The sequence below is a fragment of the Lonchura striata genome, chromosome 5, assembly GCF_046129695.1.
Source record: "Lonchura striata isolate bLonStr1 chromosome 5, bLonStr1.mat, whole genome shotgun sequence".
NCBI classification, from domain to species: domain Eukaryota; kingdom Metazoa; phylum Chordata; class Aves; order Passeriformes; family Estrildidae; genus Lonchura; species Lonchura striata.
The window spans coordinates 59,499,838-59,517,146 of NC_134607.1; the positions used below are offsets into that span (position 1 = coordinate 59,499,838).

Genomic DNA, 17,309 nt, shown 5'->3' on the forward strand with positions numbered 1-17,309 from the left:
CAATTCAATATAGCACATTGTAAACTGCTGATAAAAATCACCAGTCTAAGTTTAGAGCAGGACTAAATTACTTTCTTCAGGGCGCAGATCTCTTGTAGACCTTTTCCTGCAAATGAAGGTTGCTTTAAGAGTGCCATTTCCCTTGAAGTTGTGATTAGCATTTATTTCCTCATGCTAGAGTTAAATTTAGCACTAGATCTACCTGCTTTTTAAAACTAGGAACTTATTAAAATCTTCAGATTTTTCTTCATAGAACAAACCAGGAATGGAGAAAGTGCTCATTGAAAGTGGCAATATTCTATTCACATTTTACAATTACAATAATTGCAATTCTATTACTATAGACTATTAAATTTCAATATATCTGACATCATACAGAGTTATTAATATGGAACTAAAACAATTCCTCTGAGTGGTACTTTGAATATGATTTCTTACTGAGATTAGGTATTCTTTAAGAAACTGGATAAAATATTTACATTTGGGCTAAGCTGCTTATTCATGAATAATAATCAAATTAATAGAACATATAAATTTATTTCAGATCTATAAAATAGAAATCTAAAAATATCATTTTACAGACAATATTCACCACTTAGTTTATATTTTAGTATGATCTAAAGCCTATCTTGCACAGAATAATAATGTAACAGAATAACAGAATAGTAGAATAGTCTACATTTTAACCTTAGAGATTTCCTTAACTGGAGTCTACCATTTACATCAAAAATATTTGTGCACAGTAAACAATTAAACATCTACATTTCAAGAGTAGATTGGCTGCATCTCATAACTGAGACACTGATCACAGTACATTTATTAAAAATCCTTCAAGAATGCACTCAGTAGTAACAATAGTTAAAATCATAACAGTTCTGTCAAATGATCAAAGCAAATGATAACAGAATTTTAAAATTCAGTTAATCATTTTTATATAATGTAAAGCCCATGTAATACTACAATGAAGGAAGAAATTGCATGGGCACAAGTGCAAAAAAGCAATATCATAAGCCGTCTTCTCTCTTTGGTAAAAATCAATTAGCAAGAAGCATACCATAATAATTCAAGTCAAAGACTAATTCAGGCTGTATGTTTTTTTCCTTTCCTACCACAGGCAGACTTGATTTGCAGGCAATCTACAGTAGAGAGTTAAAATTCTACTTAACACTGCCCATTTTTTTATTTTAAGTTTAAATATTGAAATTAAAGACAAGAGGTTTTTTTCTTACATAAATAGCTTTTCAGTAGTATTGTTTCTTCAGGAATTTAAAAATAAATAGCAAAATATACACAACTTCAAAGATTACATTTAATTCCTTCAAGGTATATCCTGAAAATATATCACCAAGGACTAAATAACTTTGGGTTTCTCATATATTTGGTAAAATGTCAATTACTCTTAGATAAGGAGTTTTCTCTGAGGGATAAGGAAGTACCATTGCTTTTTCTACAAAACTTTTACTATATAGTGGAATTTTAATAACTTTACACAAAGAATAAATCTGTAATATAATATGGATGTTACCCACTAAAAAGTACAGTAAAAAATCTTTCAAAATTAAACTTTCAGAAGTTCATGTTCAAGTCTGAGGAACTTCCCAGTAAGTTTGAAGTTCTCCTGGCAGTCAAGATTGGTTGTCTGTGTCAGGAGGTTAGAGTAACAGTGAGGCAATTTCCTCCAATGGCAGAGCCACAGCATTTTTCTACTGACAACACATTAAAAATCCAGAAAGGACAAAATGCTGAGGAAGGAACAAAATAGAAGGACGTAGATGAAGAACACTCGTGTCTAAACCATTCTGAGACACATATGGATTGTCTACAGAGATTTCACTATAACCATAGATTTTACATCAGGTCTTCTGGTTTTGAAGGACTTGACCCTCACGAACAATTAAGGTCATAGGGGGTTTGCAGGTTATCATCTTACTCAACCTCCTCCTCATATTTATCTGAAATTATTGCTAAAGAAAGAAAAAAAAAAATCCAAGCCAAAACAGCAAAGGAACTAAAAGAATGCAACAACTTTGTGTCATTTGAAATGGGGAAAAAAAAACTTATCTGCAGGAAGATCTTCTGGAGGGGCAGAGTAAAGTCCTTGCCTTTTTACAAGATCCATTTAAGCTGCCAGAAGAGTAAAGGCAATTTTGACTGCTCATTTATTCATAATTCAGAAATCACATGTAGGTTCACTTACCTCCTATTCACATTCACAGTTAATTTACATAAAATGTTAAGCAGAATGCTTTTCTACTCCTTGTTTGATTCCAAGCACAAGATGCAAAAACCAGTTAAACTGCACTGTCCAGCCCTTATCTCTGCAAACCTCTATCTGATCAAGAAAATGCTTTTTGGCATCTTCTTCGCTCTTCCCTACTGTCAGTGCATCCCTGATATATTCAATATCTTCTTTGCTGGTTAATTGGGGCATTCCAGTCATCAGCATCATGGAGAACAGGATGATCAGCAGGTTTGTGTGGTGTCGGAGAGCTAAATAAGCCTTCACACATACATCCTGTGTGAGAAAAAAGTTTTTTGTTAATTGAGGAGATGAATTGAGAAGGATGGTGTAGTAATTTCACAGGACTCTCATTAACCAATGCCATTCAATCACTCAAGTGTCAGCAACAGGAGACCAAACAAAGCTGTTCAACTGAGTCAAAACATGATGCAAATTTCTGCATCTGCTGCTCAGTGTAACTTCATTCATCGCAGCTTGGGGCAACCAGAACTGTTTGGGTGTACAACTAACACCTCCTAATGCTACATTAATTACTAAAGCATAAAACCTTAGTCTCACCAGAATTTCAAAATAATTTCGCTACCATATAAATTTTTTCTGTGGCTGTTAAAAGAGAGCAATAATTCAGTGTCTTCCTTGCCTGTTGGGATGTTCCCATTAAAGACTGTGGCTGGCAAGTGATACTGAACAAAGCAGCACCTCCAGGGGACTGCTCTTCATTTTCTATAGGTGTCTATTAACTGTGCAGTGGTGATGGATTATTTAACAGGGAAGATTTTCAGGCTTTGGTGTTCTAAGGAATTTTGCTAGCTGTCAGCTCTAGTCTTTAGGCACTGCCTTGCTGGAGGATTTCTATCACTATGCACTGTCATTCTGGATTCTATAAGCATTTTTTACAGCCTTTTCATTTCCATGTATAAATAATCTATGCTTAACAATAGAACTTTTAGACAAATGACATTTCTGCAGCTTGAAAAAACATGCAATGCTTTAAAAATAATTATTTCCTGCTAAGCTATTAATACATAAACTGAAATTATTACTTCTTATATTAAATTTATAACTAATTTTCTAGCAGAAATAAGAACCATGCAACGAAGACATCAATAATCAATCAACTAGAAATTAGGTCTGCAGTGCAGTAATGTAAAAATATGAAAAATATTTACAAGAGGTTGTTATTATTTAAACCACAGCTTAAGCAATGCTGATTTTTACCCAATTAAATATTCAATTTAACCTTTCAACAGCTGTATATTAAGCTTTTGAATAATACTTAGGTAGTCCAAATATTTTAATGCAAACTTCCAACAAATCCCAACAGTCCTCTAGAACACAGGGCATTTTTTCCTTCCTCTGAAACAGGAAGAAGTGCACAAATAATCTTAACATCTAGCACTGTTTACATCAGCAACACCAGGACACCCAACTAGACAGGTTAGAAAAATACTAAGGAAGGAAGATGATATATTGAAGATCCGTCTGTACAATTTCTTTTTTTAGTATTGCCTGGGAACTTAAATCTTTTACTCTATTCCCAAACAAACTCTGTTCTGAAATAAGATCATACTTACGAACACCAGTGTCGGTTTAGTTCTAGCACAGCAAAAGATTAAATGCAATGGTCAAAGCAGAATTTACAATAGAAAACACCATTGTCTTATCACAGGGAATAGTTTCCATTATAGCAGGAGAAAAAAAAAAAAAAAAGAAAATTTACTTATGTATTATGAACTTCAAACGGAGAAATCTTGTCAAAAGAGTTAGTCTGTGTTTTGTTACCCTTGAAAGAGATGAAAGGTCTTTATAGTTATATCAAAGAAGGTTTTACATTTCTGTATGGATGATGTATCTCACTGCTTTGGGTGTCTGAGACAGAAAAACAATTATGCAGTCAAGAAAAACCTGGTATCACTGCATCTCAAAGGCAGTCCTTTCAGGAATTCAAAAGATTTAAAAAACCTGCACCTGCCTGTTACAGTTATTTATTCAGACAGGAACTGGATGTGGTTTTGCATTAGTATCTTCCAAGCAAAGGAATTTTTACACTTCTGAGAGCGGCAGCGAGAACCAAAGATAGCCCAGAGGTAGGTATGCATCAAGGGTATGTACCTGTTTACCATGGGGTTAAGAAGAAAGCTGCTAACTCATCTAAAGCCACAGGCAAAATGAGAGGAGCTGAGGAGAAACCAAAATCCCATTGCCCAACAGGAAAAAAAGAATTATCATTTTGAAAGCCTGAAACTGTCCTAATTATTATTATCCCAAAACCCAGGCATTTTTATAGTATAAAGTGTCCAAGTAGTGGCCAAGTACACAGGCTATCCCTTCCAATGTACAGTATACTGCAAGTAAGTATTTCTCAGTGATGAATTTGGTACCCTTCTACTTTCTATCACCTTTGTTTGACAATCAAATACATGAGATTTTGTAATTAAATAAATTCGCTTCTCTGGAGAGAACTTTGGTCAAAGTTATTTGTCACTTTAACCTTCTCCAGCATATGCAATATGAGCGCTGGCTAACACAACTGTATGGACTATGTCCAATGAATAAAAAAGAAACAAAATTTTATAGAACTAGATTGTTAAGTTAATAAAAACACCAAAGACTGTAAAAAACAAAGAAGTCTTCTGCAGTACAAACTGTTTTAATGTAGTGAAGTACAAAATAATGATAGTTGTTCTTAAAAATTAATGAAGGATAAATGCTGAGACTTTTCCATTAATACATTAATGAGTCAGCAGGCAGACTGAATGAATCCCTCAATATCAGGAAATATCATGAAAAAAGTTAACTGAAAAGTGAAACTACAATTTTATTTTTTTTTTAACTCTGGCCATGTAATTAAAATATACGTGATGCAAATCTTGCTCTGTGTTACTCTTTTATTTGCATAGAAGTATTTTATTTTTTATTTGGTCTTTGAGACAGAAAAGACTTGTAATTTACTACTGTAATAGTGATATATATATATATATATCTTACATTTTTTCTCAGTTTATTGTTGTCTGTACCTAAACCATGTCACTTAAATTGCCCAGGTCTCATATCACCATCACAGCTCACAACAGTAAAAGCACACTAATAATTTTTTATCTGCCTAAAGACACTAATGGAAATGACACTGCTGCTATCACAGCATTCCTAAACTGTGCATTAGTGGGATGGCAGCAGTACTTAGAAATTAATACCAGAGAAACAAAAAACTTATTTAGTCAAACCCAGGACTCCATGATGTATTGAAGGGAGGCTGTGACCAAACTTACTTCAGACTGATTTTGGTATTTGGGCTGCTGAAGTAAAGGTCAGATCCTCTCTAAAAACCTGGATGATCCATATATATGAAACCAACTTTACCTCATTGCAGACACCTTTCAATTCTCCATTAGCACACTTTCACACTTGCAACTATTTTCTGCTTCCAGAACGGAGGTCTTTGAAATTACATACTCCAGACTGGTGTTTCAGTCCCACACCTTCACATTACTTACAGCTGCAGCAACAGCATCATTGCTGTACACAGCACAGCTCACAGGCTTCCCTGAGAGCATGGGCTCAGCATTCCCTTCCCATGTAGTTCCGTTCCCACAGTAGTTCTAACCCATGGCAAACCCCACCCTAACACCTTTTGATCTGCAAGACCCCTCCAAAACACTTCCACTGTGATAACAGCAGTCCTGGAAAAAATGAAGATTCAAAGATTGCACCTAGTTTTTAAATTATTTTCAGACATTTGGGCAGTGACTTCAACCAAAGATCATTGGTTCTTTGCATGGGTCCTCTCCCTTTTGATTGTCTCTTGTGGACCATGTGATTTGTCCTAACATGAGAATACTGTAAGGTGGGAATTGCAAGAGGATCCAAGTGGATCCCCATCCCTGGCAGGGAGGCCTGCAGGATGTGCCCAGCTCAAAGATGGGGAACATTCATTTTTGGATGAGTGAGTAAAAGCACTGAGATGCAGCCACAAATGGAGACAAAATTCTGAAGTAACTCTATATATGTCATCATCCACCAGGAAGAACCTTTATTAGGTACCTAGAAAACCAGACTCCATACTGGAACTAGTTCACCCACAAGGAATCCGGAACATGAAATTCAGGCTTTGGCTTTGATTCACTCTACAGAAGAATTTTTCTTTTGAAATTATAAGGAACCTTCTTTCTAAATCAGACACTTTACTCAAAGTTTCTGAAGACCTCAGACATACATGTACTGTTGACCAGCCACACTCCCATTCATTTCATTAAACAGGAACTGCATACTAAGCTCCCTCTTTGGCCAGGTTCTATACTAGCTCAATCACAACTAGTTTGAAAGCATGCAATTTTAAATAGAAGCAATAGAATAGATTTTTAATTTCTTTCAGAGTTAAATCTATCCATCCACTTCACAAACCAACATCTGAGATAGTTTAGGGTCATTACAGATTTTTACTCAGCTGCAGCAGTCCAAGCCCTAGAACTTGAGGGCAGAAGCAGGAGGGAATAACACTGGCCAAGGCAGCTGATGAATGCCTTACACCTGCTCATACTCCACAGAGGCTCTGCTTAGAGCCATGAGTTCCTTCTAATTGCACAAACACTGAAGCTCTCTGCAAAGTATTCTCCATCAAGACAAGAAACAAAGAAAGAACTGCTTATCTGGTCTGCTGCTAATGAGCTTTTCAATGTGCCTTTGTGAATGCCTGAATTCTAGTTCCCATAATTCTACAGATAATTTTTCTCTTAGTTGGGTCTAAAATATCCTGTAATTGTATTACAATTCAGCACATTTTATTAAAATAATACCCAGGAGCCTAAGTCTTTGAAAATCAAGACACTAATGTCCATTTTAGAGGGTAAAAAAAACATTGCTTAATTGATTTGCAGCTAGATTCCCATCCTTTTACCTGAAATTTGTGGAAATGGAGACTTGTCTTCTTTCCAGAAGTTCCCATGACATACAGAAAATCTGGAGTCAGCACAAAAGGAACTCTCTCCTTGTTAATTCCAAGGAAGCTTTTATAATTCCCAAGAATATGTCCAAAATCAATATGGAAAAGGTTACCTTTATAAAGAGAAGAAGTCGTCACATTCAGACAAATACAATAAACTGCTAAGAATACTTACGAGTATTCACAGTAGCTCCAGCCCCTTTTTTTTCAGTATATATTAATCACTCTTAAGTTCAGCAGAAAAGACTGTTTTCTTTCTTTTTTTGGGAAATACATAATTCTGTCCTCTTAGCAAAATTACTTTTTGTTTATTTTTTGTAGTTGTTAAAAGTCTGTAAGAATTACTGTATTATCCAAATATACACTTACAGCTTTTCAAAAAACAACCAAGGAAAGCTTGTGCCTCATACCCGTAACAATCAGAGCATCACTACACGGAAAAGCCTTGAGGGTTTTGTTTCAAATACCCATGGGATTCTGGCAGTACTCATCTCCTTGGCAAATGTCATTGACCAGAACATGCTTTCTCCTCACAGACCTTCATTAGTGATTTCTAAACCACTCTGTGTGTTTGAAGTCTGCATTGTCACCCTTTGGATAGCTTTGAGAGAGTAGCAAGGCATCAGTTCCCACTCTACATTACTTTATTACTTTCACTGGCACTCAGGAAATGGATACAGGAGTATGGTTACTTAAATACAGAGATTTGTAGTAGTAGCATAATTATAAAAAAAGATAAAACATCAAATTATGTAAGATGATACTTAACAGTGATCTGTAGGTGGAATATCCTTAGACGTTCCAGATTTTAAACCATCTTTCAAGTTCCCCCAGCCTACCAAATCTGACTCTCTGCAGACCTCTCAGACTGAGATCCTTCTGGCTCCTGAGGCTCAAGAGAGATCCTGTTAAAGACTCTGAGGCAAATCTGCTCGTGACCACAACAGAACAATACTTCTTTCTCAGTTTCTCTGTCTATTGACCTGTGCCTCATATTGTGCCAGTGGGAATAACACCACATTATATTATATATAATGTTGAAATTAAAGCATTTCTTAGTCATTTTTTCCTCAAGGGCTTCTGCTGAACTTTTTTACTGTAGTCTTCAATTATCTAATTTCTGCCTTTAGGGTACTTCTCTCTAGCCTTCATCTGATAAAACTTTCATATAATCAATAATAAATATCTAGCCTTCTAACTATTTTCCATCTCTGATAAGAGACTAATTATGAAGTGAGAGGATCATGAAACTAAAAGTGAATTCCTTAGACTAAATAAAACTCCTCTCTATGTACTGACTGTTCAGGGGTTCTTTCCATAGGTAAATAAAATTAATGATGAAATAATGCAGCTACAGAAGTAACTCCCAAAGTTTATAGTACAAAAAAACTGTGAGTTTCTTCAAGAGGATATAACCATCCCACATATTTTAGTAGGTAAACAAATACACTCCATGTACACTTATTTCCTAAAATTTTTTACAACAGCACACAAAGCAATTACATTCCTCAGAAATGAAAACAGTCCAGCAATATCTGAATTCTGGCAGAATTCAGTTGCACTGAACACTGTGAGAACCACAGGCACACAACAGATAGATGAACAGCTGCCTGCTTTATAAAGTTTTTTGGTGTTCAGACCTTAGATGTGGACAGTAAAAAAAAATTTGGTTTACATTCCTAATGACTTAGTTTGTATCAAACTGCTCCTTGGAAAATAAGGGCATTATTAATGATACAAATCTCCAGCCTGTATGAGGGACAACAGGGGTGAAAATACATTTCAATGCTACAGGAGGACTTGACCTTGTAAGCACCACTGACAGAACTGGTTTGTGTCTCTTCATTGATTGTTAAATGCACTATTTATTAAAATGAAACATAAATCTAGTGAAGTATAGACGTCTGCACATCTATGAAATTCTCAAAAAAATAACCCACCTGTTTCTGTAATCATGATGTTGTCATTGTGCCTGTCTCCTATTCCAAGTACAAAGGTTGCCACACAGTATCCAGCACAAGAATAAACAAATCTTTCCACAGCTGCCTGAAACTAAAAATAAATTCTTAGATATGTTAAATGCTTCAATGCTAGGCACTAAATGCAATCATTCTCCAAGTTATGTACCTTTCTGTTGAAATGTATCTATCAACAGGCAAACTGTCTTACAAAATACACCACTGCACAGCAGAGATCAAGGTCACAGCTCTGCACTGCACGCCCTGTGCTGGCTCTATCCCTCAGCACAGAAAAGCAGCATAGATGAGCTCACACATTCTGAGAAAAAAAATGTGGCAGAAAGCTGTAGTAGGTCAGTGGATGTAGACAAGCAAAGGAGTTGTGAGCACCCAAAGCTGCACCTGAATCCTCTAAAATCACATTGCCTTTCAGTGTTCATACATGTCCTCTCAACCTGCTCCTCATGTATCACTTCTAACTTCCATTGATAAAGGAGTGACTCCAGAAGCATCTTGTCTCTCAGGAGTTTGGCTGCCAGCTGGATGCTAAAGGCTCATTCACACACACCCGCAGCTGAGTGCAGGGAAAATGAATGGATTTTTCAAACTCCCGCAAGCAACAAACACAAACATATGGGCTCAGTGCTCCTAAATTAGTAGGGTGCAATTCAAAATACTACCTAAAAATTCAGAGTACTCACCTTCTCTTCAATCATGCACCTTTCCTTGAGCCACTGGTTTAGTATTTCATCCTTAAATGCACCAGTGTTCCCAACTGTACTCTGTTGAATTTTGGCAATTGTTGTAGCATCTTTCACAATTTCGATCATTCCTTAATGAAAAGGTTAGAAGTTATTAAATTTTTATCAAAGCATATTAAAAATATTCAAAATTAAGTTTTAAACTGTGTTTAAAAACCAACTGCAGATCTTCATAGATTGTCAGCAGAAATTTATTTGACAAGGATCAATGGTTCCTGTTCATTCCCAGCTGAAACCAGCCAGAGTTCATAAAGAGCCTGGCATCAAAATACCTCCTCTTTTAAAATGGATGTATCACACGATGAGTGGGGACCCATTGCATAAGGCTTTTCCCAAGGAGAAGAAATACTCCTGTCCTGATCCCAATTCACATTTTCCTCAGCTTCTCCCCAAATTCATAAATACGACGAGCTGAAGAAAAGCTTTTGTTTTGCTGTAGTCTAGGGATGCAAGGGCTGCCAGGCTGTGACAGAGGAATAGAGCTGGCCCTCCTGCAGTAAATCAAATTTAAGCTTAAGTGTGCATATGCACAGAAAGCTCAGAAATACCAGTGCACAGAAGGGTACAGCAGTGGGATTGCTCAAGGTGCTGCAAGGTGATTGCAGTGGGAAAGTTCTGTTTTGTCAGGGCCACGGGGTCTGTCCCTAAACTGAACAGACCCTTGCCAAGGCACACTGGCACATCACAGCAATATGGTGCAGAAACAGGGCCTTGTCCTGTTCATGCCAGCATGGCATGTGACAGAGAGGAAGCTAGAGGGAAATGCAGAAACAGAGGCTGCAACACAACCCTGCACTGCAGCCAAGACTAGCAAATCCAGTCCAGACTGGGCATGACTATATGAGGGAAAGTCAGATTTTAATTAAATTTATTTGCTAATTGGATTTTTTTTTTTCCTCTGGTTCAAGTTCAATAGTGTCTTCTAGCTTCAGCTCTAGTTCAGAGATAAGCAAGTAAACAAAAATACTTGTTTCTCTCCAAAGCAATTCAAAGCAGCTTCTGAGTTGGTTTCAATTTAACTCTGTCTGAACCAGATACACTTCTTTATATTCATAATCCTACCCTTCTGCAATTACTGAATTATGTGCAAATTTTCCCATAATAGAGTGACAACACAGCAATCTCTTCCTACCCTCTCTGCATGACTGGATTAATGGCTTAATAGCCCCTGGAGGTATTTTCTTCTGTCTTTACAATGTCCTGGATACGTTTGCCATAAAACTTGTGGAAATATGACCTCCAAAACCCACCACCAAGACCACCAAATAAAAAAGCTTTGGATTTTCATCTCTGCTTGTCAAGCTGGTGTTTTACTATCGGGCGTGAGTTCCAGCTCCCGCTCCAGCTCCCATTTCAGCTGTTCAAAAAGTTTTTCCTGCCTGTGCTCACAAATCTCCCTCTACCGGCCAACAGCTCATGGATGGCGGGGGAGCAGAGCTGGCTCAGGAGGTGGGACGAGGATAGCAGTTCTCAGCTGGGCTGCATTCAGCTGGGAGGGAATGAAGCAGGAAATGCACTATGCAATGTGTTTCTGGGGCTCTGTAGTGACTCTTCTAAGAGACAGCTTGAACTTCTTAATTTCGGCAGTGATGCTGCACAATAAGTAGTGATAATTGCCTCACAGAGCCAGAAACATATGGCTCTGAGAGCAGGGTATGACTTTACCAGTGATACAGAGAAGAGAAAGTTCATCCTACAGAGGTCTGCTGGGCAGCAGCAATGGAGAGGACAGATGCTTCCAAAATTACAAACTGCACTGGATGCAATGTCTTTAACAGAATGAGAATGCTCTATGCAGGAGGAGGTGCCAGCCCCAGATGTAAGCCACCCGTTTCCCTGTGCTCAGTGTAGAGTGGGGTACTGTCCTTGTTTCAATACACAGAAAATGCCCAAGTTCCATAGAAGTATTAAGAGGGAGGGAAGAAGCAGCATGGAAGAAAACCACCACCTGTCAATACTGTGAAAGAACATTTGCATGCAACTACTCCTTGGTTCTGTTCCAAACAAGCATAAGCTCTATATCAAAGTGTGCCACATTGGGCATTACTAATTTAGACTGCAGGTATTCTCAGCAAACCAAGCAGGAGTGTTAATATGATCAACCATGCCCCTACTGTGGTGCTAAAAGGACGCTAAATTCTTACATCTCTACCATGCCTATAAGAAAATCACATATTATTTCCTTGAGACAGAAGAATGGGGACTCAATTAAGAATTCATGAAAGAATAACAGAAATCTGTAATTCAAGTATGAACATGCTAGAATCACTGGCAGAATTTCTCCTTCTTCCTTTGTTTTTTCAATACATTACATTGTCTTGAGATAATTTTAAACAAAATTAAATCAGAAGATCCTAAAAAGCTCACTAAAAAAACAGGTTTAACATCTCTAAAAAAGAGAAACTCCCTAACTTTCCTTATATTTATAGTTAGTTAGCATTTTGATGTACAATTTTCCATTTAATTTATTATTAAAATTCTGTCAATAAATATTCAATTTAAAAACATTTATATTAGGAGAAAATAAACTCTCTTATGTCATGCTACCAGGCATTTTATCAGCGAGATTGGGTTTTCTGCATTGCTGAGATATCCTGAAATCAAAAGGATGTTAAAAATTTTCATGTGGCAATGGATTTTAGAGAGGAAGTACATTAGATAAGTGTATTAAAGAGTTATACAGAGTCTTAATTTTATTGGGATTTATTACTTGATTTATTTCACCACAAGTTCTGAAAAATTGATCACCTCTGCTGCAAGAACTAATGCCCACTGAGAAATATTACCTGAGTATCCTGTTAAGTAATGTTGTTGCATCTATGTGGTATAGGGTATGAAGCTTTAGGTCAGGAAAAAATATAAATCTTTCACTCTTTATTTTATTCCTGTCAACACATTAAAATACATCTGGAATAAGTCACTCCCTTTCACTGATGTTTCATACTAAATATTGTTATTAAAGAGGAGCTTGCAGCACAAGCCAAGATGTTGCACAGGAATCACAGCCAGTAAACAGCTGTGGTCAGCTCAAGGAAGGGCAAAACCACTGCCAAGATGCAACTGAAGGCTGCTGACAAAAAGTGTAATAAAGTGCTATTTACCTCAGGACTACAGCACTTACTAGAATAGTTCTCCCATACACATTTTCTGTAAATACAGTATTTTGAATTTCTAATCACAGTAACTATGATCACATACCTATTTTGTTCCCTGTAGAAATGCAACCATATGGCAACAAACAAAGGTCCAAGGATTCTGCTTCCCAAATGGATTCCATAATTCTAAGAATCTAGTAAAAACAAATGAATATGCTAAGTTATTTCAAATTATTTGAATATTACAAATTACTTGTACAAATAACACTACCCAGACTTCTAAGATGGGGCTAAACTTACTTTGCTACTTGATTAAGAGATAAATACAGAAAGTGTGCAGCCATTCAAGATAATCAGTTATGGAATCAGTGTTTATACTTCTTCATCTGTTCTGCAACCAGGAAATCTTTACTCTTCTATAAATAAATATATTGCATCATTTCTACATAAGGTGAGATTGAATGTGTTAACAAGCATGCCCACTTTTCCCCATTAATACTTCTAAAAGCCCTAACAAGCCAGTTGTCTGAAACTAGAGTGATACTAGCAACTGATTTTTCATTTGTTAACTTCACCCATTGTATAAATAAATGATAAAATCACTTAATCAGAGAAACAGGCCATCATGCACTAAGTAAGATTTTGTCTCTAGAATACCAAAATGTGAAATATGTATGGCATACAGCAGGAAAAGCCAGGGTAACAGTATGCACTGTGTCTGGTTGGGATGAAGCTCCTTTTCTTCAGAGCAGCTTGTGCTGTGCTGTGGTTTAGGGGGGTGACCAAAGCAGGGCTGTGTACTGGTGTCCCAATGTCTCAGCTGAACAGTGTCTGCTGAGTACCAAGGCTGCCAGTTTCTCACCCTGCCTCACTGTGACTAGATTGGGGTGCACAAGAGATTGGGAGGGGACACAACCAGGCAGATGACCTGAACCAACCAAAGAAATACTCCATGCTGAACAATGTCATGCTCAGCAATAAACCAGGGAGCAAGGGGTTATGTAGGGGTTATGTAGGTTAATCATCTTCTGTGCAGGAACTGCCTGGGAACTGGTCCACCCATGGGATGTGATGACTGCCTTAGCACCACTTGTTTTGCTTTCTTCCTTTGTTCTTCCAATTCTCCTTTGCTTATTAAACAGCCTTTAGCTCAACACACAAGTTTTCTTGCTCTTACTCTTCCTCTTTTTCCATCCCACCAGGATCCATAACACAGTAATCTAAAAAGCTGTACTATGACAAAGATGATCTAGTGTTGATGTCAGCCTTGCCATAGAGAGTTTTAAACACAAAAAACAACCTTGCATTTCATATGGGCAGTGAAGACAGGGTATACACACTTTGGAAAAGCAAAATTATTTTAAAATATTAATGTTATTCTTTATAAGGTTTAGCTCTCATACCTGTAAAATTAGCATGTCCTGACGGAGGTCATCTCCATGTTTGAAGATGATGCCTATGGTTTCATTTGACAGAGCTGTTGGATCTGCACATTTAAATTCAAGCCAGAGGGGCTTCTTCTTGGATGCCATTACTTTACATTTTTCTATCTGTGAAAGACATGTTTACTGCTTGCTAGCCATTGTATGCCAGCATCAACCCAAGAAACCTTTTTAACAGCAGCTACAGAATAGTTTACCAACCTCCACTCAGCTATACCACAAGCAACACACTGAAAGCACATGTAAAGGATGAAGCTCAGTTGCCACACAAAGCCTTCTGAACCTGCACAAATTTTAACCACTGTCCATGAAAAAGGAAAAAGTGTATCTTGACTCTCCAAAACTGAAGTTAGCTTGTAAATCTGCTTCAGACAAATATAAAACAGGAATAGAGATTCTGACAAAACTGGAAAATATGGGCCTTCACAACACCCTTCTGACTCCTATCAACTACATTCCAGATTGCTTGATTTGATTCCCTTAGTAAATTGCTCAAATTCATGGGGGAAATGGCATTTTTGAAACTAATTTAATGTAATAATTCATAAGACAATAGATTCCCTATTTAGTTTTATTACATTTCCAATACTGATAAATTCATAACTGGAACTGCAGTATTTCAAATGCTTATTTCAGTTATTATGGCTAAGACAACTGTAGTATGTCTTACTTTCTATTCTGGAATTCCTGATTCATTGTTGAACATTACTATGCACAATAAAGCCATCCAAAATTAAAACAAAAAAGCAAGTGCACATCAGTGTTTGAGAGCAGATAGAATTCATGATATAGGAGTATTTTAACATATTCATGTTTCATCTACTGATGAAAGTTTAAAACCTGCAGTTTAAAACAAAATAGTTTTTACCATCCTTATTTTCAAAAATGAAATAACTTTTTAAATCTTTGAACTTATTAGAAACTCTGATTTTGCTTCAATATTTGGTTTAGACTTAAAAAATTTGAGGTTTTGAAGATTATGGACAAATAGTACTTGTTAGAATGAACATTAAATGAAAGCTTAGTTTTTTTACCAAACATTTTTATATAAATAGTTTGGAAAAAGAAAAGCTAACACACCAATTTTTGGACATAGTTACTTTCCTTTGTAAGTCTATTGCTTTGTTCATCTAGGAAGGTCCTGGTAGTACTGAATACTTACTAAGCGAAGGAAAACTAGAAAACCAGAGAAATATTTTTTATTTGAAAACCTAATTTCTGTCAAGCTGTTGATGATCTCTGTACCAAAAAAAAATATACTAAAGAGAATATACAAAATACTAACAAGAAAATTTTCTGAATAAGAAATATCTGAATTGGCTTCTGTGCTGACAGTGCTTCAGCCATGCTCACCTGAGAGGTGTTTAATTCTCTCATCTTGAAGACAGACTAGTTCATAGCCTGTCTCCCAAGGCACAGGTTTATTTAACAGAAACATGGCCATATCTAGACAATGCCTGAACATTTGACAACTCCTTAAACTGGATGGTTTGTCTGTCCTTAAGTAGGAGAAAATTAAGGGGTTCCTTCCTTGTAGGGTCCTTGGTGCACATGAAGTGAGTCCAAGGATCTTGACTGTGCTTCTTTACCCAGACCTCACATTACATTTTAGATGCATGATACAATTTCCTCTCACTACACATCTGCTGGTCAATGAATCTTTTTTTAACTCTGAGTCAACATACACAATTGCAAACTCACCACAAAACTGAAGGTAGCAATACAGAAAAACCCAAGTGTTTCTTATTATATTAAATCATAATGAACTTTTATAACAAAACCAACACAGAGATATTGAAAAATCAGAAATAACTAAGGTAGACATTTTTGTCAGTGCAATGAAGGTCTGGACCCAAACCTTAGTGACAGATATGAATCAGGGTAAGACAGAGAAAGTAACTGGAAGAATATCCCACAGCCCCTGAATCAGATAAAAGTTTAATACAGTTACATAATTTCAAAAAAAAGAGTCAGCTACCTGGCTAATTCTTGTATTCAACTAATGGAAAAAATATAATTGCCATTTAATGATTAGAATTTCATGGGTTGTTGCAATTTTTTAGCATATGGTGGCATGTCATTAAATTTAGAAAAATAATAATAGCTCTGGGAACAAAAACCTATGGAGACCATGCAATGTTGCTGTATCCACACAAAAATAAGACTTTTTGACATATAAACAAACTTTTTACCAAGTGACACATAATTGCAAATAATTTTTTTAAAAAAATTATTTATAGAAAGTCAGAATATACTTACCACTAGTGCTCCTGCTCTTAGTCCAGGATCATATGGAACTCTAAAACTTTCTGGAAGTTTGCTGCCCTGTAATTTTTCAAGCTTTTGTCTCAGTTGTGCAATAACTATAATTACAAACAAAGAAAACACATTGGAAGGCAAAAGTTTATAGGTAATCAAACTTGTTCAGCATTATACTTGCTTAAAAAGCTCAGTTTAGCTGCCATTTTAAATTGCTTTCCTCCTGGATCTCCTGATTCAAGAAATGGAAGAAAACTCTTTGACTTGCACTTTCTATGGCCAGGGTTGTTTCAGATACCTAAATGTAAAGTCTTCACACACCTCAGAAGTCTTGTGCCTTCTCTGCAGTATTAGAAATTCTGCATAGTAAGATTTTACATTAAAATGTCAGCTTTTGTTTAAAAAACAAAACTCAGTAGAATACACCAAAAATATTTTCACTCATAACTGACAAGAAATGCAGACAGACTCGTGGCTTTTCAATTCCTGGAATCAATTACTCTGTAACCATAAGGAGACAAATTACAGAGACACTGAATTTCCTACCCTCCTAAAACTGGTTTCACAGTTTTAACTACTATTATTTAATTCACATTGCCTTCTTAATCTCACA

At 36.4% G+C, this 17,309-nt stretch overlaps 1 protein-coding gene across 1 annotated transcript in view; it reads right to left on the reverse strand.

Moving 5' to 3' along the window:
* Positions 1–278: 278 nt before the first annotated feature.
* Positions 279–17,309, reverse strand: part of PIK3CG (phosphatidylinositol-4,5-bisphosphate 3-kinase catalytic subunit gamma) — a 32,826-nt gene continuing 15,795 nt past the window's right edge. The window contains exons 5-11 of the mRNA XM_021534668.2: positions 16,697–16,800; positions 14,399–14,545; positions 13,099–13,189; positions 9,841–9,971; positions 9,122–9,233; positions 7,137–7,294; positions 279–2,515 (exon numbers count right to left, since the gene is read on the reverse strand). Coding sequence (XP_021390343.1) covers positions 2,234–2,515; positions 7,137–7,294; positions 9,122–9,233; positions 9,841–9,971; positions 13,099–13,189; positions 14,399–14,545; positions 16,697–16,800 — 1,025 coding nt within the window. The 3' untranslated portion in view covers positions 279–2,233. The remainder of the gene's footprint in view (positions 2,516–7,136; positions 7,295–9,121; positions 9,234–9,840; positions 9,972–13,098; positions 13,190–14,398; positions 14,546–16,696; positions 16,801–17,309) is intronic.